Here is a 25182-nt window from a genome sequence, read left to right as displayed (position 1 = left end):
TCCTTTCCCTGGGAGCCCTGGCGGGGGTGGGAGGGGGCGCAGTGTGTGACCCCGGGGTGGGGGTGGGTGGATCTCTAGGCTACTGCGTTCCAGGCACATGCTCCCGGGCCTCATTCCCTGCAGAACTGGGAGCTCTTTGAGTGGCACGCTCCTGGAGAAGCCCCTTTTGCAGGAGTCACTTTGGAGCCCAGCGGCGATGCAAGAGAGGGAGGCGTGACAGCTGGCTGTCCACCCCCTGGGACTCGAGAATCCCATCCTGCCGGACTGTGGGTGCCCAGGGAGGCGTGCTGCTCTTCTTCGGGGCTGCACCCTGCCCCCCCCCCCCCCAGAGAACCAGCGGTGTGAGGACTCGCAGGACGTCCAGTGCCCCCACAGCGGGCCTGGGCGACCCCGGGTGCAGGCGAGGGCCCCATGTACGCATATACTTAAGCCTTCTGCTTGGCTGCGCGAGACGGCGCCGAGAATGTCAGTGACAGAGCACGAGGCAGAAACTTATTAGCGGTGATATTTCCCCGGATCCTGGCACTGCATTCACTATTAGTTCTAATTCAGCGGCTCCCTCTACAAAAGCTTATTGTCCCCTAATGGGAAATCTACAAACCGCGTTTGACTTCTTTATTAAAAACCAACAAGCGGTGGGTGAAAAGGAATCACCTGGCCCCTCCCGCCTGCCCCCTCTTCCTTCGGGAGCCTGGTGGCCCTATCTGCCCCTCCCCACCCCTAACCGATGCCACAAGTGCTGCCGTGAACTACTCATCTTCGCTGAGTCCCCCCCCCCTCCCGCCCCCTCTGTTGAGAGAAAATCCCTTTGGTGGTCGGAGGAGGCAGCTTAGCCAAGTGACAGCTACTTAAAAATCACCCACGTGCAAAATCAACCCAAAGGCGGTGACCTTTTCAAGTGTGGTCCTTAGACACAAGTGACTACACCATCCCGAAGCCCTGCTTAAGAGAGGATGTTCACTCACAGCCAAGCTGGCACCTGTCTTTGTTGCCAGCCTCCCCCCACCCCCCAACCCTGCACTTCATCCCCTCCAGGGCCTCAGAGCACACCTGGAAGGAAATTGTAGGGCCCTTGCTGGTCTGTATGACAGCTTCGAGGAAACTTGAAAATGACCCTTTCTGCTGGGTTCAGGTAGCTCCAGGCCGAGTGGATTCCTGCCCCCACCCCCACCCCCGCACACAGAGACCCTGCTGTCTGGCTTCAGGGAGGGAGACTAAGGCTGCTGACCACTCTTTTATTCACAGTGAATGAAATGTTAGTTTGGCTCCTTGGCCACCCTCTTCCCACTTTGCTCTGGAGAAGCTGAGGCAAAAGGAGAAAGAGGCCCTTTCTGGGTTCCTTCACTGAGCCACAGGTTGGGAAGCTGGGATTTGGGGTATTCCCTGGGTTTTAAGATTCCATCAGGGCAGACCTTTGAAGGCCTTGCTACTCAAAGTGTGGTCCCCTGACCTGAAGCAGCAACAGTGCCTGGAGCTTTGTGGGAATGCAGAGCCTCAGCCCTTGCTTAGACTCACTAGATAATAATTTGCATTTTAAGAGGATCTCCAGGAAAAAAAAAAAAGAAGAAGAAGGAAGAAGAAGGAAGAAGGAAGAAGAAGATGATCTCCAGGAAATTCACACAATCCTTGAGGGGTACTGGTCTCAATCGCTCGCAGATAGGGATTTCCAAGGTTTCAGGTGTAGTGGAAAGTGGAAAGAATGGGAACTCAGGAGTCAGACAGGTCAGGGTTCAAATCCTAGCTCACTAGGACTGGAAGCAGATTCAAGTGTCACTTACCAGCCAGCAAGTGAGGAAAGCGCTGGTAATCCTGGACCTGTAATGTTCCCTCATCTGTAGCATGGGATTGGGAGAGACTGTGTAATGTGGAAGCACCTGACATGTTATTGGAGCTCAGGAAATTTTAGTTTCCATTTGGCCAGTTCTGCTTGTCCATCCCTGGGCTGGTGTAGAACACCTCAACTTATTTCCCTACACCTCCCCTATTCTTACCCTCTCCCTCATCCGCTTCCCCCATATTTAGAGCACGTTCTTTGTCTGGCTGAGTTCTCTGGAATTCCCATTTGCACCACAGGCAGCCTGGTGCAGGGATGCTGCCGACGGTATGGAAGTTTGTCTTATCAGCTGTGACGGTAGCCAACATTACAGGTGCCAGGTGCCACCTGTGTGATCTCACTTAATCCTCACGACAATATCATGATGCATGATACCATGATTATCCCATTTTGCAGATGAAGAGACTGAGGCTCAGAGGGAGAGAGTTAAGGACCCCAGGTCATAGAGTTAGAGGGTGGCAGAGCCAGGTTTCAAAGCCATACACCTCCCAAACTATGTTCCTTTCTCCATTCTTTGAGGAGGGGGGCAGGTTTCATAGACACCTTCACATCCCTCCAAGATCTGCTGCTGCATCTTGCAGACAAGGAGAACTCACCGTGCCTCAGCGGAGAATACCCGCCGGTTGAAAATGATGGATGGGTCGGTCAGGGTTAGGAGCATGACCGGGACTGGGGGGCTCTTGGGGCTGTTTTTAATCAAGACTGGTAATGGGCCATGTGGAGAAGACATGGTCACAGTTGTCAGGGAATGCTTTCTGGTTCTTTGGTGCCCCCCACTTCAGAAATTAAAAGTGGGGAGCTACGGATAAAAGGCAGGCAGTGAGTGTTTAGATTTCTGTGGCTCTCCTCTTTTCCAGCTGCCCCCTCCCCCTGGCCTCCCACCACTCCCTGAAATCTGTGGGGCCCCAGACTCTCTGCCCTTCCTTCCCTTTGCTGGTTCTGCACAGCCTCGCCCTCCGATGCTACTCCTAAACCCTGCTCCCTCATGCCCACCTGCAGGGGTCCCCCCGCCAAGGCATCCCCTTTCAACCTTATCATTGCCAGCGCATCCTATGCAGCAAGCAAGCAAGCAGGGTTCCCTGCCCAGACAAGGACTGTCCCACTCAGGAGCTAGCTCTGGAGCCTCTGCCTTGGGTCGAGAGTCGAGAGGATGAGGCTTGGTAAAGCCAGGTGTGGGGCATCACCAGAGGCGGTTGGTGAAGCCACCTAGGACAGGAAGATCATCCAGCATGCCTGCTCTGGAAGAGACTTTCCTGAGCATATGTCCGATCACAGCCTATCTCCTAACCTGACAATCTGATCTAATCCTCCTGGAGCCGGTAATGCACTAACTCTTCCATCAACACTCACCTGCTCCTGCAGGCAGCAGCCTCTATGAGGCGGGGCGGGGGGAGGCGGGCACGCTTGTGCATATGCAGTGGGGAGGTCTCTGGTGGGGAAAGGCCCACTGATGCCCCATCAGACCACGATCTGCAGCCCTGGGATGGCCAGGGGAGCAGCACAGGGCAAATGAACCAGTGTGGAGATGGATTCAGTGGCTGATAATTACAGGCATGGAAATCACTAACGTGCGCTTGATATTCATGTCAGACAAGCTGTGGTTTGGTTTCAGGCCCCTTTAGATCTTCAGAGGAGCAGACAAAGGAAAGAAAAAAGGAAGAGGGGGATATATACAAATATAGAGGGAGAGAGACAGACAGACAGACAGACAGGAGAGAGAAGATGACCTCCCAATAACTCCTTCAACTTCACAAAGCATGGCTCTAAATGAGAGGATCTCGTGACATTTCCTCCTACTTGAGCCCCAGTTCCTGTTCCCCATCAGCAAGTGTCCTGAGGCCCCTTAATGAAGTTGGAGCCGGCTGATGGGGCTCTTCTTGCATTCCAGGGCCTGGCCTTCCTGGTTGAGCTGGGCAGTGGGGGAGGGGGGGGCAGCTTGCCTGCTGCAGCAGTGGCAGAGGGTTGCTGGGGGCAACCTTTGGGACCATCTGCTGGGTGACTTCCAGAGCTGCAGGGACAGCCAAGGATATAGGGACAGTCTGACACCACTAGGTTCAGGCAGGGCCCCCAGCACTCTGGGAAGCACTCACCACTCCTTACCCCGAAAGGGCAAGAGCAGCACCCCTGGGTACTTACAAACACCTCGATGGTGACAGGGACGGTGCTGTTCAGAGGGGGGTTGCCAGCATCCTTGGCCATGACTGTCAGGTAAATCAGCCCATTGGGTATCTGCTCATAATCCAGGGGACGGCTCACGCTGATCACTGAAATGACAGGAACAGGTCCCCAGGGCCCCCTTTAAGCAGACGTTAGATGCCCATCCAGCCAGGGGTCTTCTTTGGGCAGAGAGGGTGTGGCTGGCACATGCTGGCCAGCTCTGCTTCATCCTCCCACCCCACCTTCCTCTGAACTCCGGGAGCCTCGGGGCCTTGGCGTAGGTTTACCCACTGCCTGATATGCAGGAGGCAAAGTGCTGAGCACTGCAGGTGTTCACTATTTTGGTGGTGACGTAAGTACCGCTTTACAGACGAGGAGGCCAAGCTCAGAGAGGTTCAACAACATGCCCCAAGTCACACAGCTAGCACCTCTATAGAGGTGGGACTCGAGCCTAGATTTGTTGGAATCCAGGCTCTTTCCTAGTTTGTGCTATTACCTGCTTATCTATCTCACCCACTTCTGTGACACTCTCCATCAGTCTGGAAGCTGCTCGGAGGACAGGGTCATGCCTTGGACTTTCTAGTTGGTCTTTTACTAACTGTCTCCAGATGAGCAGAGTTCATCCACTTATCAACCAGTCTCAGGGCTGCCAGAGGTGGTGCTGCCAGTGGGGTACAGGTGGCGGCTCCCTCTCTAGTCTCCTCTGGTCCTGCCACGGCCTTACTCCTCTCTCTCCATCCCTCCCTGGCCCCCGCCCTCTTCCCTGTGGGCTCTCCATGCCCGTCCCATCTAGCAGCCTGCTCTGGGCACTGCTTCGGCCTCTTGGGAGGACACCGAGTGTCACAGACTTGACTCCCAGCACAACTCTGCCTGAAGGTGGCGAGGACACCACTAAAGCCAGAGGCAGACAGAGGTGGAGGGGCAGGATTTGGGGGTTGTGGAGAGATGCCCCTTTCCGATGTCCCCATCACTGCATATGCCTGAACTCCCTCTCCCATGAGTACTCTTCTGTTTGGGGAGGAAGGCACATTGGCTTGCATGTGGGGGTCATTGGGGCTCTGACAGGGCATCGTGACAATACAAAATCACCCCTTTCTATGTGGGAAATGGCAGCAAACGCATTGCTTAGTAATATGAAACTGAAGGGAGGGTCTAGTCCAGGAGAGGCTGGGGTGTGCACGTGGGCGAAGACACTTGCAGGTCATTAAAGTAGGGGGCATAGATTTTAAAGAGAACATCAGGCTGTAGCATCTGGAGCCAGGATTATAATTTCTGTGACCGCGTTTCTCTGACCTGATTGTGGGGTGCAGGAGTGAGTGCTGGACTCAGGGTCCCTGCAAGGCACATCCGTTCTGCCTCAAGGGCACCTGAGCCATCTTCAGGCATTCAGGAACCCTCCTAGAGGAGGGGGTGTCCAAATGAGCCTTAATGCTAGCCAGAGGTTATTGGCTTAAAGGCCAAAGGAGGGCAGAGCAAAGGGACAGGGAGGAAGGGTTTCCTGGTTGAAGGAACAGACTCTGCAAAGACATGCAAGTGACCACTAAGGGGAGAGGGTCAAGGGGTTCAAAGAAGGTTCTGGTGTGGAGACATAGGTGCTGAAAGAGGATGCTCGAGAGGCAACAAGAACCAGATTACACGAGTCTTATTGGACACCTCTGCTGCGTGGCCTTGGGCAAGTCACTCCCTGACTCTGGGCCTTTGCGGCCTTTCACCTGAAGAACAAGTTGGTCTCAAAATCTTGGAGCTGAGGGCTGCTGCTCTTCCCCACCTGGTTGCAGTGATCAGGAGTCCCAGGGGAGCAGGCAGGGCAAGGTCCAGAGTACAGGGCTTTTGAAGCACACCCAGAGGCGCAGGACGCTTGGCTGACACACCTCTACCTTATGGACCTGCCGGGGCAGCCTGGGTAAGAAAGAGAGGCCCTGCAGACTGTGGGGATATCAGATGCTGGGCTGACCATGGCCTAAGACCCAGAGAAATATGGAGCGGATCCTACAGGGGGGTGATCCCAGGTTTGTGTCACTTGCTCCAGCTGATGGGCTATGGGGCAGCTTCCTGGGTTGTCCAGGTGTCTGGGAGACAGACGGCCACCCCCCTCTGGAGAGAGGCGTGAGTGTGCAGACCCTTCTCTGGCCCCCGGGCTCTCTTCCCTGGGCTGGGGCTCAGTCCCGCCGCATGCCTACCTCCATAGCCCTCATACACGCTGATGTCAAAGTAGCTGCCGAAGGCGGAAGCATTGACGATGCTGTAGGTGATCTGGTTGTTGGGAGGGGAATCTTCATCCGTGGCCTGGAAGGAAGAGTACAGATGGGGCCCGTGAGCCTTCAGAGGCCGGGACGGGGGGACTGGCCCCTTCAGGATCCCCTGCTTTGGGTGATCCAAGCTCTATTTGTCCCTCAGCCAGAGGCCACTCTCTCATGTTGGGGTATGGAGGTGGCATGGGAATCTAGAAGGTCAGCTGGAGACCTAGGGCAAATGGGGAAGGCTGGGGCTTACTCTGAGGATGGAGGTCACCACCATACCTGGCACAACCATCTCCCAGAACCTTTGGTCTCAGCTTGAACACCCGACCCACAGAGGCCTTCCCTGACCCCTGGGACCAGGTGGGCCCTGTGCTATATGCCCCATTAGTCCCTCCACACCCAACTGTGGCTCCCCGTTCCATTTCTGCCTGCCTCACTCAGATTGTCAGCTCCAGGCCAGTGAGAGCCTTACATTTCATGCCTATAGTCCAGCACAACATGCAGCACACAGTAGGTGTCAAATAAATGCACACCGCATGAATGCAAGGTATGGGGGGGTGAACACACTGGAATGAGTTCAGAGATCTTTCTTCCCCTTGACTGTCTTCTAGGGTGACTGAATTCATTAGCCTCTTTTCAGACATCTCTGTTCCTAGGGAGCCTCCAAAGGCAGCCCATCACTCTGGGGGTACTGGGAGCTGAGCGGGGTGGGACGGCACAGTGTGTGGGTTCTCCTTTCTTTGCAGGCCCCCGTGCCCACCCCTGGTCTCTTGCCTCCATCCCTGTCTGCTTCCAAAACCAGTCCTAAATGGAGGCCCAGGGTCCTGTCACTCGGGCTGGGCATGGTAGGGGAGGGGAGCGAGGACATCACGAAGTCTCTGGTCAGAGTTGCCATGTATGGGGGGAGCTCACTGCAGGTGGACACTGGTATTGTGGGGCCCCGAGTTCATTGAGCCTCTGTGGGGGGAGGGTAGCTCTCGCTCCTCCTGTTTCCTGCTCTGTGAAATGGGTGGTGTCCCCATGGACTCTGGTTCCTTCCAGCTTTGGCAGTTCCAGATTCCAAGCTGCCACCAAGGGGTCTGGGTGGGGTGTCCTTATGTGGTCCTTATCCTGCTCACCATTTGCCAAGGGAGATGGGGAGGACATCCCTTTACTGAATGGGTGACCTAGAATTTTAGCTGACCCAGACACTTGCCCCACTTGGTTACTCAGAGGCCTGACCGGGATCTAGGTTGAATTCTTTGTGGACGGCAGGTTGGCCTCACTTGTGGCAGCTTCCACAGGGCAGGTGGTCGGGATGAGGGCACAGAGGGAAGGATGGGAGGAGGGCTGGACAGCAGGATGCCCTGGTCTCTCACCCGGAGCCGCACCAGCTGTGTGACAGAAGGCTCGTTCTCTCTCAGGGCCCCCACGTAGGCATCCTTCTGGAAGGTGGGCACATTGTCGTTGACATCCAACACATTGATCCTGACCCGGCCTGTGGTCTCCTCACCACCCCCATCCCGGGCAATGACTGTCAAGGTGAAGCGCTGGATGAGCTCATAGTCCAGTTTGGCAATCAGCATGATGAGTCCGGTGTCCTTGTCCAGAGAGAACCTATGTCACGTGCGACGGAGAGAGAAAGGGACCCAGGTGTAAAGCAGCTTAGAGATAAGGCCTCTATTTACCAGCCCGTCCTTGCCCGAGGTGATAAACAGAAATGAGGTCAGAAATCTGCCCTCTCTTTATTTTTTTTTTTTTTCCCTCTCTTTCACTTGCGACACCATCCCTCTAACCCGGGGGAGCCTCCCTTGAGTTGTAAGTTGGTTCCTGTATCCCTGGGTCTGGTCCACAGCTGCCAGCCACCGAGCCTGGCAGGTCCTGGCTCCGAGACCAAAGAGTGAAGATGGGAAGAGATGAGGAAACCCGAGCTGATCAGGACAAGGCTGTGTGAACATGGGTGCCCTGAGGGAGAGAGCGCCCTGTGCGTGGCTCCTGCTAGTGGCTCCTTCTTCCCATGCTGGGGCTCCACCCGGGGTGGCAGAGAATGGCCGGACGCGCCTAACAATCTCTGTCTCCTCTTGATCATTCCCACAGATAGTCAGGGCCCATGATCCAGGCTGACGGCCACGGTCTTACTCATCCTGTTGAGCTTCCAGATGCATCAGGCGCTTCATTTTTAGAAGCAGACCTGCTCTCTGACTTCAGCTTGGCTTTTGATCATGTCAAAAATGAGAGGGCGTCTCCTTCAGCTTAACTGAAGACAGGGGAAGGAGATGGCCCAGAGCCACGGTGGGTGGCAGGGCAAGGCTGGCATAGGTCAGGTGGTGAGACAAGCCGCCACCTGACCTCCACGCCAGCTGTGTGACTTTGGGCAAATGACTCAGCCTCTCTGAGTTTCCTCCTCTGCAAAGTGCAGATGATAGCAGTGCCTGGAGAGGAGTGCCTCCAGCACTTGTGGGGATGGAATCAGGTAATGCGTGTAAAGCCCTCGGCACAGCCTGCCACACAGCGAGGGCTCCCAGATGCTAGCTGCTGCTACGGCCGTAGCTGGGTGCGGTCACCAGCGTTTCTGAGCTGCTTCACTCCCAAAGCTAAAGGCTGCCTTTTGGGGGCCAGAGAAACTACGCCTCAGAGAGTTTAGAGGACTTGACTGAGGCTGCCACAGCCAGGGCCACACTGGCAGCGGTGCCCGTGGGTTCTGACTCCCTGCTGGCTCAGTGCTTCTGCCACGGGGGCCTGGCACCCTCCCTGGGTACTGAGAAGTTTCCTGAACCTCGTGAATAGCGCTGAGTGCCACTGGGCACTGGGCGGCCCAGCGCAGGGTCTTACCGGTCAGGGTCATCGCTGAAGAAGTAGTTCACTTCCCCAAAGGTGCCCACGTCATTGTCTGTTGCCTGCAAAAGTGAGAACAGGACGTCATTGCTGCCCGACCTAGCGAAGCTCTTGATCTCACCGGAACGTGTCCACGGCCAACCCCGTGGTCCTCCCACACAGCTCCTCTGGCTGAATTTTCGAGAGGTACATTGTTCAGTACAGGTTTCCCCAGGCACCAAGAGCTGTTGAGGTTAACAGTGGACAGTGCAGTTCTGGAGGATCGGTCTTCTGTCTAAACCTCTAACTTGGGGAAACCACCTCTTCTGGACTCGTGTCAGGCCAGGCAGGCTTCTGCTCTGCAGATGCTCAGAGGGCTTGGGGGTGAGGCCTTGGATCTGCAGTGTGGGGTCACAACCTATAGGTTTGCAAAATATTGCAGACAAAGGTGGAAGTGGGTTCACCCATCTGGTGGACTCTCCCAGTCCCCAAAGCCTCCATATCTGATGGGCTTCCTGGCAGGAAAGTCCCCTCAGGGGGATTCTGGGGCCCCTGCCTTCTTGAACCCTGGGAATAACCCATTGCATGCAAAAGGCGGACTGTCATCTGGCTGGCAAGGTCCTATACTGCCACCTCGACCCATCTTCTTTGGCACCTGTCTCTGCTCCAGCAAGCAGTCTCAGTGGGGGCTCTCTGCTCGCCCTTGACCACAGCTGGGGCCCATCAGAATCCTTCTCTGGGATTCCTCTTACTGCTGCTGGGGTTGAAAGCTTCCCTCTGGGACAGTGAAGGCCAAACACACTGGGAGCTGCTGGCTGTGTGAGGACGATGAAGGTGCCCCCCGCGGAGAGCTAGGAGGGGAGAGGTGGGAGCCTGGTAGTTCTGGAGTCCTTCCTCTGACATCCCTTCCACCCTCAGTTTGATTTGTGAGTCCAACAAGAAAGATCTCTTTTACCCGGTCTGGTCCTGCCACTTGCAGTCGGAAGAGACGGGAGGGAGAGAGGCCTGCCTTAGGCTGATGACAGTGGCAATGATGGTGACCACTGCCGGCCTGTCCAGTGGTCCCGACTTTTACATTTTCACAGACCATCCACATTCATCATGACCTCATTTCATCCTCACAACTGTCCCATGTGATGAGGGAGACAGATATTTCCACCCATTTTACAGATCACAACACTGAGGCCCCGACCCCAGCGAGGCCCATTCTAGGTCATGAGCCAGGTTATGAGCAAAATGAGGCAGAAACAGGGATCCCCACTCCCAGGCTGTGGTTCCTTTCTTTAGGCTACCCCCTCCCACCCCGCCATGGGGTCCCTCTCCCTTCTCCAGAATGAGGGCACTTTCAGCAGGGGATTGGCTTTTGTGGGTGGGACTCCCGGCTGCGGCATCATTCCTGGCTTGGTTACGGTCCACAGTATAGGTTAAATGACACCACCCATTCATCTGCTCATTCCTTATTAAGCGCGCGCCGTATGCCGTATGCCGGGCGCTGGGGCTCTGCTCCCTTTCTCAGCCGGGCAACCTGCTGCCTGCGGCCAGATGCCGGGAGGCAAAGGCCTTGGGCTGACCTTGGGGACATCTGCTTTGCATTCAGGGCTTCTCTGTAAGATGGTGATTGGCTAGAGTTTTGGCTAATAAAAATATATTTCAATACTTTTATTTTTTAGCTTTAGTGAGGAGTAACTGACAAAGTGTAACCTATCTAAGGGTACGGTGTGATGATCTGATACACATGGGCCTTATAAAAGGATGTCCCCCCGCTGAGTTCATTAACACATCCATCACCTCCCTTATTTACCACTTTTTTTCCCCCTTTTTTGGCGAGAACACTTAAGTTCTACTCTCTTAGCAAATTTCAATGATAAAATACAGTGTTACCAACCATAGTCATGTTATACATTGGATCCTCAGACCTCATTCATCTTACAGCTCAAAGTTTATACCTTTTTACCAACCTCTATTTCCCCCACCCTCGGTATCTTTGTACTAAGTATTTTTTGAAGTTCTCTTTAAAGTTCCTAGATTCTGTGAAATCTACCAAGTTCTACATTCTTTACGATCAACCTGAATTTTCGAGAAAAATTTGTGTTCAGTATACTTAGTTGAGGAGGGCAGAGAAGTGAGTAATATATTTCTACACCAAATGATCCAAGTGAAAAAAATGTCTAAACTCAAAGGGTTCAAGGGGCGCCCGGGTGGCTCACTGGCTGAGCATCTGCCTTTGGCTCAGGGAGTGGTCCTGGGGTCCTGGGACTGAGTCTCATATCAGGTTCCTTGTGAGGAGCCTGCTTCTCCCTCTGTCTAGGTCTCTACCTCTCTGTCTCTCATGAAAAAAAAAATAGAATCTTTAAAAAACAAACAAAACCAAAGGGTTCAGATCTCGGTTATCCAGAAAACTTGATTATACAGAAAGAAGCCATTTCTGGGGCTGTGGCCCTGCTTTTATAGGTCTGTCTCTTATGCCAGATTCCCCCTCAACATCCCCACTGTGTGTGTTCCAGCAGACTGTGCAGACTTCCACTTGGTCAGGCTCCAAGTACACCACAGGTTCTTAGGGATGCGTGTTGAAGAAGTGATGAGGAAGATGCTGAGCCATGGGACCCGCCCTCCTCTGCAGGACTGGTTCCCGGACAGGCACTCCCTGGTACCCTGAGCCACTCCTCAGGACAACTGCCATTTATTTACTGGGCACCTCATACTTGTCACACATTTTATCTTCATAACCATCCTATGAGGTAGGTCCTACCAGCAGTACCACCTCCAGTTTGCAAACAAGGAAACAGGCACACAGAAGGAATAGAGCTCACCCAAGCCTTCACAGGGATTTGAAGCCAGTGCTGTCTCGCCATGCCCTTGGCCTCTGTGTGTTATCCCTTCTGAACCGAGAGGAGAGCTTGCTCTCGGAAGAACCTACGCCTGGTGATTCTGGGGGAAGGAGACAAAGCTCCTCAGAATAAGCCTTTCTCTTCTCATGCAGGGACCAGAGAAGCAGCACGGAGGAGCCCGAGTCCCCCTTTGCCCCACTAATCGTCATCACCACGTGTGGTAGTATTCAACTATCGTAAGTGCAGCTTGGTCTGGGGAAGAACTGACCGGATGCCATCGGGCCCCTTGGTGAGGGGGCAGTGTGGCCTAGAGATCCCAGTGCCAGGCTGGTGTCAATAGCTCAGGTCACTGTATGACAATCATCACCCCCCTCAGGCCTCAGCATCCTGGGATGTCAAAGGAAAGGGTCTGGGGGAGCAACGGAGGCAGAGTGGCATCAGCTGGGCTCCCCTCCCAGCACAAAGCGCCCAGCACAGAGCAGGTGCTGCATGAATGCCCGGAACATGAATGAATGAATTCTAGTAAGAAAGGGGTGGGGGCAGGCAACAAGGGAGGGGGTGGCAAAGCCAGGGAAGACAGGATTCAGAGGGAAGGGAGTAAAAGAGGCCGAGAGAAGGGGATAGGGACCCAAGAGAGCAGCAGCTAGGTGGCACGGAGGGGATCGGGAGGAGAGGAAGAGAGGGCTGGGCTTTGGAGGAAGCAAGGGGCCTGGTCAAACCACGAGGGGGTTCCTGGCCTTGGGGACAAGAGTCCTTCCTATCTGGATGCCCCATGGAATTGCACTAGGACTGTCAGGGCATGAAGGACCCCAGAGGTCCCCCTGTCCAAGCCCTTTCACGCGGGGGCCTGGAGCAGCTGAGGCCCAGAGAAATTAGGTGACAAGATGGGCTGGTCTTTCCTCCCTGGGCAGACACTGGCCTCTAACCCCCCGGCCCCAGTCCTCATCGCCTCCCCCAGTGGGCTTGGCACAGCCATGGCTTCCACAGTGACCCTTTTCCCCGGGCCTCTCGCTGCCTGCCCAAGCCACTGATGCTGACCGAGAAAGATTTGTGAGTCCTTTAGTGCCACCGTCTAATGACCGTATGAAATATGTATGTCCAGCAAAGAGGAGAGGGAGAACTTTCATCTTTCAAATGTGTGAAGCAGAATAAGAAGAAGATGAAAAGCTGCTTTTGTGCCCCTGCTAGGGTGGGGGCAGCTGGCACCGACACAGAGGGCCTGCAGGGGGGCCTGTGGGTTAGGGGGCTCTGTGCCTGGGAGGAAGCAGCAAATCCCATCACTTGGCAGCCCTGAATCCTCCTGGGCTCCCTGGTGCCCTCAAGGGACAGGCCCTTCCTCCTCCAGGACACACTTGTGGCCCTGCCCTCTGGCCTCTGCTGGCGGCTCCAGCCTCATCTTTGACCCAGGCCAGACCACGTGGGGTTCTGGGCCAGACTGGCCGCCCATCTGCTCCCTCTGCCTGGATCAGTTTCTTCCTTTCCTTTCTGGCTCACCCCCTTCTGTCCTCCTTGGCTCCCCAAGGCTGGGTTAGCTCGGCCCTTTGGGAATCATTCCCAGCTCTGAAGGTGCTGTGGAGAGGAGGCTGTCAACTTCCACATTTCCTTCCACTGGGCTGTGGCTCCCTGGGGACACGGTGGGGTCATGGCACCTGCACAGGAGTGCTCGCGATCTCTGTCCTCTACAGGGACATCTGCATCCACGCCTCCACAACATGCATCCACATACATGTGTTTAATTCTGGCCACAGCCCCATGAGCTGGGTTATATAACCCCCTGCTCCCTGCCTTTGCCCAACAGGGAAGCAGACAGGATCATCACCAGGAAACTTGCCTGAGTTTGAAGCACTCACCTGGAGCCCTGGTTTGGCTTTTTTTTTTTTTTTTTTTTTTTTTTTTAAATTCTAGGAATGAGTATATGTATCTCCCTGCAGGGTGGTGTCCAGGGTCTCACAAGGCAGTCAGACAGCGACAGGGATGGGGGACGAGGACGGCCGAGCTGGCCGGCTCTCAGACCACACCCAGGAATTCTAAGGAATGCCAAACCAGCGTTCCAGGTGAGCACCTCAGGTATGCCTCAGGCCTCCCCTCTGGTGGCTCTGCATACCCTCTGCCATCCCCCAGGGCTAGAATCTTACCCATAGGTACACACTGGTACACCTTACTGCTTACCAAAACTGTCATAAGGGGCCCAGGGACAAGAAGTCAAAACCAATGGCTAATATGATCTTCCTCTGCTCAAGAACCTTTGGTGGCTCCCTGTTATTGCTGAATTAAATCCAGAACAGCTCCCTGGTATTGAGGCCTGGCTGGCTTTGGCAGTCTTGCTTCTACCTCTCCATGGTGCACCCGGGCTGTCCTCCTGGTGCCTGGTTACACCATCCCTTCATTCCGTAACTGCCATCCAAACTCCAGTCCAGCCCCCAGGACCCATCCCCAAAGCCCTCTCACTTAAGGGGCTCCCTGACTACTCCCTCATCTGGACCTGAGAGCCCCTGGCTGTACCACTTTTGGAATATGTGGTACAATCTGCCATTTTTAAAAACTGCCCGAGTATGCTCCGTGTCCACCCCTTGAAAGAGAAGTCTGTATCTTACTCATTTTTGTGTCCTCTGTTGTGTCCAACACAGGGGTCAAGATCTTTGCCAAATTTAGTAAAATCTGGGATTTCCGCTGCAGGCCACCAAGGGTTGGCATGACCTTCTTTCTTGGGGGGGGAGGGGAGAGGGTGATACCCTCCATCAGTAGATACCACAGTGGGCAGTGAGCAGCCAGATGGGGCTGTTCAGGTTACCCAGGGGGGTGCAGCTGACATTTCTAGAGCCTCTCCAACGAGTCTCTCAAGCTCTGATGTCCCACCTGAGTTCTGCAAACTGAGGAGAAGGACTCCCCCAATAGCCCATGCAGTCAGCCTGCTGGGGCACGCGCAGAGCGGGTGGGAAGGGGCAGAGTGGATCTAGAGGGGCAGACACCTGGCATTCCACGGAGAGAACCTTCGTGAAGGCAATGACCAGACTCCCAGCCACGTATTCAGTAAATGTGTTCTGGGCTCTGCCACTATGCCAGCTACCATCCCAGGCACAGGCATCTCAGCTACAGGAGCGCCAAGGCCCTTGCTCGAATGTGCCTTACATTTGGGAAGGGGAGAAGATGAGACTGCAGAGGAGAAATACCAAAGAACACAATTTCAGACAATGGTAACAACTGTGCAGAGAATTAGAGCAGAAAGCAGGCTAGCAGGTGACGGGGCTGCTATTTTAGACCCATGAGTCCCGGGCAAGGCCTCTTTGCCCAGGTGTGCTTGGGTCTCTGGGCCCATCTCCTGCGGGCCACGGAGAAGCCCTGGGGAGCTCCCTCGGGGAAGGGCCCTACCACCGGCACGGAGCTCGGAGGCGGCCAGCCCAGGAAGGGGGGCCCCGCACACAGGTCAGCAGCTGTCCCCGCCGCTGGCACGTGGGGACAGGGTGCGGCTGCGACTGGCTGCTGTCCAGCGCCTGATTTATAAGGCATCTCCTCTGATTCCCCCCCAACACCGGCATTACCCGCAAAACTAATTCCCTCATTTGGGCCTTTATAATTGCATCGTGAGGGCTTATTTCCATGATGGACAATGCCGGCAGAAGTGTAATCTTCTTCTGCTGACAAAAAGGAAAAAAATATATACGCATGGTGGGGGAAATTCCAAAGGTTAAGACAAGGTGAGCCTGCAGTGGGGGGACAGCCAAATTCCTAGACTGGCCAGACCTGAGTCAGAGGTGCCCATCCTTCCCTTGGCTATGGGGCAGGGGGAGGGTAAGACGGTGCCCCTTGCCATCTCCCTATGAGCACATACCCATGCCCAGTGTTATTTCATTCCTTCTCTCCAACAGCCCAACTCTGGTGGTGGCGAGACCAGAATCAATGTTATCCCTATTTTACAGATGGAACTGAGGCTCAGAGAGGTCAGTCAACTTGCTCAATGTCAAATGGCCACAGTACAAGGTATGAACTGAACTGCACTCTTGTGAGCTATTAACCACCCCCCCTCCCCTGCTGCTCCTTTGGTGGGGCGGGGGGAGAGCACCTCTCATGCCCATCAGCAGAGGAAGCAGGAGACGGTCTCGGGCTGTAGTTTCCCAGGATGCAGGTGCACCCACTGGGACCCTGGACCCTCAAATAAGGACCCCCCCCACCTCTACTGAAGCTCGATCTTAGTGTGGGCACAAGGTTTAGGACCTAGACTGGGAGAGGCGGTCACCTGATAAAGGCCAGGGCAGCTTGACTGGCTGGGGCCACCCTTCCCAACCCACCCAGAGCCCTTCACCGAGCACCCTCTGGATACAGCTCTTCCTTTAACTTGCATGCATTACAAGGGCTCTCTGCCCAGCCCTGCTCATCATGACATCCATGCCCACTCCCAGGACCCACCATTGCATGAGAGTGGTCAGGTCCTCCACAATCCTGGGTCCCTCCCAAGGGGGCCCTCCTCACTCAGCCTATTTTCATTCACAGTGAGCAGTCGCCATCTCCCACCCTCTTCCATCCATTTGCTCTGGACCAAGGGCCTTTCTTACCGACACACTGTCCCCGTGTATCTCTGCACCCACTGCTGTCCCTCTTCATAGCCTAGCAGAGGCCCATCACGGACACTAGGCCTTATGCCCCAAGCTGACTCCTGCCTGCTTTGGTCTTCTCCTGGGTCTCCCTCTGAACTGCCACCCACTGGGTGCTGCTGTTCTCTGACAGCACTGATCCCTCCCTGGACACAGACACCCTCTCCTCTCACGGTTTCAAACAGCCTCTACCCTTCTCTATAGCCCCAAAGTCCTGTCCTTGCATCTTCTCTCTTCCTGTATCCTCACAATTCCCTACCCTTCCTTCTCTTTCTCTCTCTCTCTCTTTCTCTCTCTCTCGGGCCCAGGCAGCCCGCAATACATCCCTGTCCTCCTGCAGCCCATGGAAATCTTCTTCCTGTCTGGCTCAGGTGGGCCCCCCACCCCACTACGCAATCTCACACACACACACACGCACATGCTCACACCCACCCTCAGTCTCGGGCAAGGCCCACCCCACCCCGTTTCAGCCCCGGTGGCCCCTCCACACCCCTTCCCGGCCACCTGTGTGCCCTTCCCTGCAGGCCAGCAGCTGGCGGGCACTCACTCAATCACTCCCCACCAGGGCCCCCCCACCCCCGTCACGCATGCTCGCCCAGACACCCCGCACGGGGCTTCTGCTCTGAAGCAAGGCAGGCCCAGCTGCCTCCCCAGCAGCCCTGGGGCCCGGCAATGGTGGCAGGCGGCAGGTGCCAGCGAGCAGTTCTGCTCCCGTGCACAAATCTGCAGAGAAGGGCACACGGTACAATTTGTTCAGGAAACAATAGCAATGTTTGACATGTCATAAGGATTGATGGAGCAGAAATTTACATGGGAGAATGCATTTTTAAACAGCTCCACGGAGTCCCGGTGCTTTGCTGGTAATGCTTTCCACATTCATCATTCGCTGAGCCTCTCTGAATAACTCCTTAAACTACGGGAGATTAACTGCACTCTTGCAAGCTCTGGGAGGCTGGTGTGGCCGGCGTGAGGCACGAGGGCCTCCACGGAAGGACCCCAGGAGCCCAGAGGCCGGGTGACCTCCACTGGCCTGATAGGCCCATAAGGCCTGGTCCTCTCCCAAGCTCCTGCATTCTCCCCCATGGCGCTCTTTGAGATTTCTTTTTCTTTCTAGGATGCGAGACGGAAGCCAATGGCGGGGAAATATTTAGTCCGCCCCACACTTCTGGGGACATGCTTGGTGTATCACTTTTGCTTGTCATCTAAGAAGGAAGCTGGGGCTGACGGGTGAGCGTGTGACAGGTGGTAGGTGGGCAGAAAGGTCTGGCTGGAAGCTGCTGGTCTGAGCACCTTCATGCGGGTCCTGGCCAGGGGAAAGGTCACACTCCCCAGAGGAGAGAAAATGCTAGTAACTGTAAGGAAAATGCTGTGTAGGGGATTAGAAGGGAGTGCTCCAGGTGGGCAGTGGTACTAGGGAGTGAATGATGGGGTGTGGGAGAGATCACGGGAACATTGGATCTGAGGAAGAAAAACATATTCAGGAAAGCTCCTGGGTCCTGCTCTTGGCTCTCTGGGCATATAGGAGGCCTTAAGACAAGAGGATGCCGCTGGGGAGTCTGGGTCTGGGGACAGAGGCTCAGAGCTCGTGGGACAGTGGAGTCACTGGTTTGGGGGGTAGTTACAAAAGGGTAGGGACCCAACTGGTGGTAGGGAAAGGGACGAGGGCCTTTCCTCCCTCATGTTCCAACATGGGATCAGGGACGGACAGCCACCACTCCATTACCCATGCCCATGGCAGACTAATTAATCATGGTACTAAGAGCTGCGAGGTCCTTAGGATCTCTCAACACTGACTTCCCTGCAGCCACTGAGGACCAGTTGTTGTACAAGTTGTGTTAAAGCCTCTCTGCTCACCCTGCTGGACCCTCTGCTCCTCCAGGGTCAGAATGCGCTTCTCCTTGGAAGGCACAGTACAAGACCAGGCACCAAGGGCCTCACAGAGGACCTGCACTAAGTGTGGAGTCATGAAAATGCCGACAAAATGGCAAAGTGAGATCTGGGTTCTAGTCCAGCTTCTGCTCCGACCCTCCAGCTGCAGGACCCTGAATGAGACACTGGATTTCAGGGCCTGTGTGCTACACGGCCTCCTCACCCATCTGCCTGCCTTGCTCTGGCGCCAGTAGCCCACTCTCCATTGGAGCCAGACTGACGATATAAGATGCCACTGGCCAGTGTGTCAGACTCCCAGAGCATTTGAGACAAAAATCCAAATTGGCCAGCCTCTGACATCCTCTCTGAACCATCTCTGGATCACTCGGCTCCTGCCACCCAGTCTCTGGGCTCCAAATAGGACAGGCTTGCTCCTGCCTCACAACCCTTAAACCCCACTTTCCTGGGCCAACAGTGCTCCTTCTCACCTCCATGGGTTCAGCTAACAGGACCCATTTACCTCTGTAAAAGTTCACTCAGCTGCCCACTTGCTGCTGCGTGGGCTAGGAGCCGAGTGGTCACGGTAGTCAGTAGTGGTAACAGGCAATGGGCTTAGACTGGGGTGGTGAGTGCTGTGCTGGGAACTGGCTGGACTCAGCTGGGGTGGTCAGCCCTGCCTGGTGGCTGGGTGCGATGCGGAGAAGGGCGTGGTTTTGGCAGGAACATCTGGGTGCATGTTCACTGGCTACCTCCTCCCACAGACTGTGCGCTTTATGAGGCCAGGACCGGTCTTGCTCCACGTGCATGCCCCGCATCCAGCCAGTGCCAGGCACAGAGGCCGCCCTCCACAGACTGCAGCAGAGTAAAGAGATTATATGTGATGACTTACGAGGTCCTTTCTACCAGTGACAAGCCAAGAGTCCCCGCTCCTGAGTAGATGGACTTCTGAAGAGGCATGGGCACCAGAAGGATATGATGGGGTGGGGGGGAGGTGGGGGATGGAAGAGAAAGAGAGGGGAAGGGAGAAGAGGAGAGGAGGAAGGGGAAGGAGAAAGGAGGAGGAACAACCATAGGAACATGTACTCTAAGGCTCTGCTCTCTCATCTCTCATCTGTCAAATGGGCCTGATAGTAGTACCTGCCTTGCCGAGTCATCATGAGGATTAAAGAAAGGGTTGCATGTAAAGTCTGTCCGTCCATCCTTCCTTCCTTTCTTTTTTTATTACAAATTTGATCTATTTGAGAGAGAGAGAGCATGAGCGGGGAGAGGGGCAGAGAGAGGAGAAGCAGAGTCCCCGCTGAGCAGGGAGCCTGATGCAGAGCTCGATCCCAGGACCCTGGGATCATGACCTGAGCCAAAGGCAGATGCTTACCCGACTGAGCCACCCAGGCGCCCCCACATGTAAGGCGCTTTAGACCGGTGCCTGGCAGTGGGAATCGCCTCGGGGGGGAAGGTGTTCGTCTGCCCACTGTCACTTCCTAGCAGTCTGGGCCAGCTGCAGGCCGCGTGGGGGTGGAGGGCACGTGGCACTCAGCCCTGCGGGAGGCATCCCCCTGGCCCAGCACGAGCCAGGCCCCCGCCCCAGGTATGAAGGTGTCTCGCCTCTGTGGCAGGGGGAGGAGGGATGAGGATCAGGCTGACAGGTGTTCTCCAGGTGTGAGGGGTCCCCGGCTTGTTTGTTATTGAGGACACGGTGTTGTTCTTGGGCTCCTCCACCCCCTTCTTTAGTTCTCTTTATTTTAAAACCTGGAAATAAAAATTGATGGGGAGCAAATTGCTCTGGCCAGCAGCTCTGTGCTTAAAGGAGTCTTCCTGGGAAAGCAATTACGAGATGTCAAAGGCTGTCAGGGTGGCAGGCAGCTGCCAGAGCCTGGGGCCTGGGCGGGCCTGGTGGTCCCCGGGGCCTCCTGCTTCGGGGGAGGGATTGTCGGTGGGGGGGGGGCCCTCAGAGGCACAGGGATGGCAGAGATCACTGCCTTGCTGAGCGGCACCTGTGGGCCTGGCATTGCCTGAGGAACTGGACAAGCTTCGTCCCTAATCCTTAAAACAACCAGCAAGATAAGAAGCACAATCCCATTTTACAGACGATGCAGCTCCAGCTAATAATAACTAGAAAACCAGTAACAGCAGCTCAGCCTGGTTTAGTCCTGACTGGGTTCCAGGCATTATCCTAAGAAATCTGTGTCCTGACACGTTCCACTTCCATTCCCACTCTGGGGGAATAAATACTCCTATTTCCCTTGTTGTATGGACGTGACAAGTGTTCAACTGACAGAAAGAGCCAGCGCCACCTACAACCCCCTGGTGCTCACTCCACCCAGCAGAGGCTGCTATACTGAGTGCCTGGACCTCTTTTGGCCCCACAGGCTCTTCTCTCAAGGAAGCAGTTGCCATGTCGGGGTATCCACATCCCCAGTGGGGGCTGGAGTCGATGGATCAGTACCCCAGCCTCCTTGCCCGGAGGGACACTGGCTCACCTCTCCCCCTCAGGTGTCTCAGTGGACAGAGCTCCAACAGCCCGCCACAGTAAGTGGCTTCACGACACCCCCTTTAGTGGCCTCATCTCACTTCCCAGTCCCAGGTTACTGGGGGCCACCTCCCAGGTAAGCTGCCTGCCCGCAAGTCCTGTCTCAGAGTCTGCGTCTGGGGGAGCCAGGCCTCAGACACGGGCTGGGCACTGGGCACACATGGTGACAGCACATCCCTGTTCTCACAGCTGCAAGCGGCTCAGGGTCCTCCAGCTGGGGTTCAAATCCCTGGCAGAGCTGGGATTTGAACCGTAGTCTGTCTGACATTCACACACACAACAAAGAGGAAAAAAATTCAGTTCCTAGCCCTCCTATACCACTGTCCATTCCCTTACGCCCTTGGGTTTGAGGAAGACTCAATTGAGTGACTTAAAAAAAAAATCACATCTGACCATCAAACAAAGGAAAGAAGGAGACAGAAAACCATTTCCCAGGGATGCAGGAGGGAGAGTAGCTGGCTGCCTGGGGGTGAACAAGACATTCACAGTCAGAAGGGATGCAGGGCCTCTCCGGGGCCAGTCATCAAGCTGGGATTATGTGGCAGAGGATGAGAAGGGGAGGGGGCCAGAGAGACGGGGGGCCAGACACGGGGGCTGAGGCTCAGTTAAGTGAGCCCTCATGTGCAGAGGAGAGGGAAGGAAGAAGAAAAGACAGTCTAATCAACCCCCTGGAGGTGCAGTCAAACCATGACTCCCCCATTACCAGATCTCACCATACACCCCTGCCCTCACCCCTTCCCTCTTCTCCCTTGCCCCGTGGGATGCAACAGGCAGCTCCAGGCCTAGCAGGAAGGTGAGGGAGAGGTGCCTGGGTCGGGGCTGGTCCCACCACGCGCCAGGACACGTCCTCACCCCAAGGTGACTTAGAGTCCAGGTGGCACGCCCCCCACGCCTGCTGCCATTGGCGGGCGCTGATTGGGCCAGCACGTGCTGCTCGCTAATGAGCCGTATTGATTCCACATTCTCTTGTTGTCTCCCTAAATGGCAAGCCACACATCTGATAGATTAAATACCCACATGATTGCCCACCTGACATCTCCATCACTCCGCCTGCGGGTCCCTAATGAATTTTACAGCCCTGCGACGACAGAAGAAATTAAGGTCAAAGTCCGACACAGGAACTATAAATCACCGGTGATCTCTGAGACCAGCAGAGGGTTGCAGCCCTAGCCCCCACTCACCTGGGCCACTTCAGCCCAGGGCTTGATGGCAAGACAGTCACATCCGGTGAGCGCCCCGAGCACTCATGCCTGAGCAGCAGCCCCCACGCACAGGCATTTGGGTTCCCTCGCTCCCCCGCCCACCCCCACCTCCAGCAGTCAGAATGTTCTGCTCACTTAGAGGAAAGCAGTATATCTCCCTTACAAAGACTTGTTTCTCGAGGAGTTCGAAACACGCTGGTCGCGCTGTTGTAACAATGTCCCCAGAGCAGAGACAAAGATGAGCAGCACTCCCTCCATTTTGCAGACAGAGAGACTGAGGCTTGCCCAGGATCACTGAACAAATTGAAGACCTTTATCTTCCAGACCCTACGTTTAGGGATCTTGCTGGGGAGCTTAGAGGGGTCTTTTGTCCTGGTCTTGTTTCCCCTCTGGGCAGGGGGTGCCTGCTGCAGGTGGTTGAGCCAGCAGAGTGAGCTCTGGCCTTGGATTCAGACACCTGCCAGTCAGGTTCAGCGTGCATCTTGTCATACCCCTCCGCCCCACAGCTTCACCAGGCTCCCAGGGAGGGATTCGGTCTCCGTGAGGAGGCTGTGCAAGTTCATGGTGAAAGGAAAGGATGTGGCATTCTAGAAACAAGGGTTCATTCCTCAGCTCTGCCCCTTCCACGGTATGACCTCAGGCAAACAGCTAACTTTGCTGAATCTCAGTGCTGTCATTTATAAAACGGGGAGGCTAATTTCTACCTCACCACGTCGTCATGGGGGCCTCTGCGAGATGTCACGTGTAGTTGCTGAGCTCGGCGCCAGGCACTGAGTGACAGTACCTACCATTTGTTTAGCACCTATCCTGTGTCTGTGTTCTTTATGTGAATTATCTCACTGAAGCCCCACAACAAATCCATAAGGAGCGAACCTCATCACCATTTTTCCAGAAGAGAAAACCGAGGCACACGAGAGGTTATGTGGCAGAGAATAAACATCCATGCTCCCTTTTTCAAATGAACAAAAATTGTTATTTTTGGGTGGTACGACACTATCTGCCTAGAACTGCTATAGACTCCAGTCCGCCTAGAACCATTATCTGTGGTAACATGTGCCAGCTTCCTTCGAGGATAAGCACGGCCATATGAGTAAGTTCTAGCCAATGAGATGAACTTACAAAAGTTTGTACGATATTTCTAGGAGGTCTTCTTAAAAAGGAGGGAGAGTACCCTTCTTCATTTCTTTCATTCTGCAGCTTAGAATATGGATGTGATGGCCAGAGCTCTAGCAACCACTTTGGACTATGATGATGATGAGTGCCACATCCTAGGAACAGCGTGGAGAAGAGAGCTTGAAGGAGCCACCCAAGGCTGCTCACCTCTATAGGAAAGCAGTATATCTCCCTTACAGGGAGAGAGAAATACACTTCAATCTTATTTAAGAAACTCTCTGGGGGCTGGGGGGTGGTTCTGTGACTGGTAGCTATACTGGGTCACTGCTGATACAAGCAACCTATTCAAAGTCATATAGCTCAGAAATGGCTGAGTCAGGATAAACTTGGATGTTTAAGTCTGGAGCCTGGGGTCCCTACCACTCTGCCTCCTGTACTGAATGCTTGAGGAACATGAGATAATATCACCACCACCACCACCACCACCACTACCATCATCATCATTGCATAGTAAGTAGAGGAGGCTTCTTCTAGAGATGTTCAAACTTGCATTAGTTGGTCATGAAATCAATCTAGTGGGTCGTGACTGGTATCTTAAAAAATGAAATCTGGTAGAAGAAAATAGAATATACTAAGGTTAAAACTATAAGACATCATGAAAGAAATTGAAGAAAACACAAATAGAAAGATACTCCATGCTGATAGATTGGAAGAACGAATATTGATAAAATGTCTATCCTACCCAAAGCAATCTATAGATTCAATGTAATCCCTATCAAACTTCCAATGGCATTTTTTTTCTCCACAGAAATAGAACAATCCTAAGACTAATGTGGAATCACAAAAGACCCAAAATAGCCAAAGCAATCTTGACAAAAAAGAACAAAGCTGGAGATATCACATGCTCTGATTTCAAACTGTATTATAAAGCTATAATAATCAAAACAGTATGACATCAGCAGAACAGACACGTAGATCAATGGGACAGAATAGAGAGCCCAGAAATAAACCCATGCATATATGGCCAACTAATATTTGACAAGGGAGCCAAGTACACTCAATGGAGAAAAGGCAGTCTCTCCAGTAAGTGGTATTGGGAAAACTGGACAGCCACATGCAAAAGAATGAAACTGAACCACTGTCTCCCACCATATACAGAAATTAACTCTAATTTAAAAAAAAAAATGAAAGACTTGAATGGAAGACCTAAACCCATAAAACTAGAAGAAAACATAGGTGGTAGGTTCTTCGACACCAGGTTTGGGGATGACATTTTGGATCTGACTCCAGAAGCACAGGCAACAAAAGGTACAATAAATAAGTGGGACAGCATCAGATTAAAAAGCTACTCCACAGCAAAGGAAGCCATCAACAAAGTGAAAAGGCAACCTACCGAAGGGGAGAGAATATTTACAAGTCACAAATCTGATAAGGGGTTAATATCCAAAATATATAAAGAACTCCTGCAACTCCACAGCAGAAAAAGATCTGATATAAAAAGAAAAAAAAGGGCAGAGGACCCGAATAGACATTTTTCCATAGAAGACATCCAGATGGCCAACAGACACGTGAAAAGGTGCTCAACATCACGGATCAGCAGGGAAATGCAAATCAAAACCATGATGAGGTATCACCTCACGCCTGTCAGAATGGCTATCATCATCAAGACAAGAAACAACAAGTGTTGCTGAGGATGTGAAGGAAAAGGAAGCCATGCATTTTTGGTGAGAATGCAAATTGGTGCAGCCACTATGGAAAACAATAGGGACCCCTCCCCCAAATTAAAAATAGAAATACCATATGATCCAGCAATCTCATTTCTGTGTATTTATCTGAAAAAAAAATGAAAACACTATCTTGAAAAGGTATGTGCACTCCCATGTTCACTGCAGCTTTATTTGCAACAGCCAACATAGAGAAGCAACTTAGAAGTGTCCATCAAAGAATAAATGGCAACAGAAAACGTGCTGTATACTTAAAATGGAGTATTATCCGGCCATAAAAAAAGAAGGAAATCTTGCCATTTGTGA

General features: G+C 53.9%; 1 protein-coding gene across 1 annotated transcript in view; it reads right to left on the bottom strand.

Annotated features, from left to right (window-relative positions):
- The window catches only part of LOC140631987 (cadherin-23-like), a 283795-nt gene that overhangs the window by 42533 nt on the left and 216080 nt on the right, over positions 1 to 25182 (bottom strand). Inside the window, exons 14-17 of the mRNA XM_072823494.1 lie at positions 9043 to 9107; positions 7590 to 7827; positions 6172 to 6277; positions 3971 to 4098 (exon numbers count right to left, since the gene is read on the bottom strand). Of these exons, the coding sequence (XP_072679595.1) occupies positions 3971 to 4098; positions 6172 to 6277; positions 7590 to 7827; positions 9043 to 9107 (537 nt within the window). The remainder of the gene's footprint in view (positions 1 to 3970; positions 4099 to 6171; positions 6278 to 7589; positions 7828 to 9042; positions 9108 to 25182) is intronic.

The sequence above is a fragment of the Canis lupus genome, chromosome 4 (genome assembly GCF_048164855.1).
Source record: "Canis lupus baileyi chromosome 4, mCanLup2.hap1, whole genome shotgun sequence".
Lineage (NCBI taxonomy): Eukaryota > Metazoa > Chordata > Mammalia > Carnivora > Canidae > Canis > Canis lupus.
This window is presented reverse-complemented; position numbering and strand designations above follow the sequence as displayed.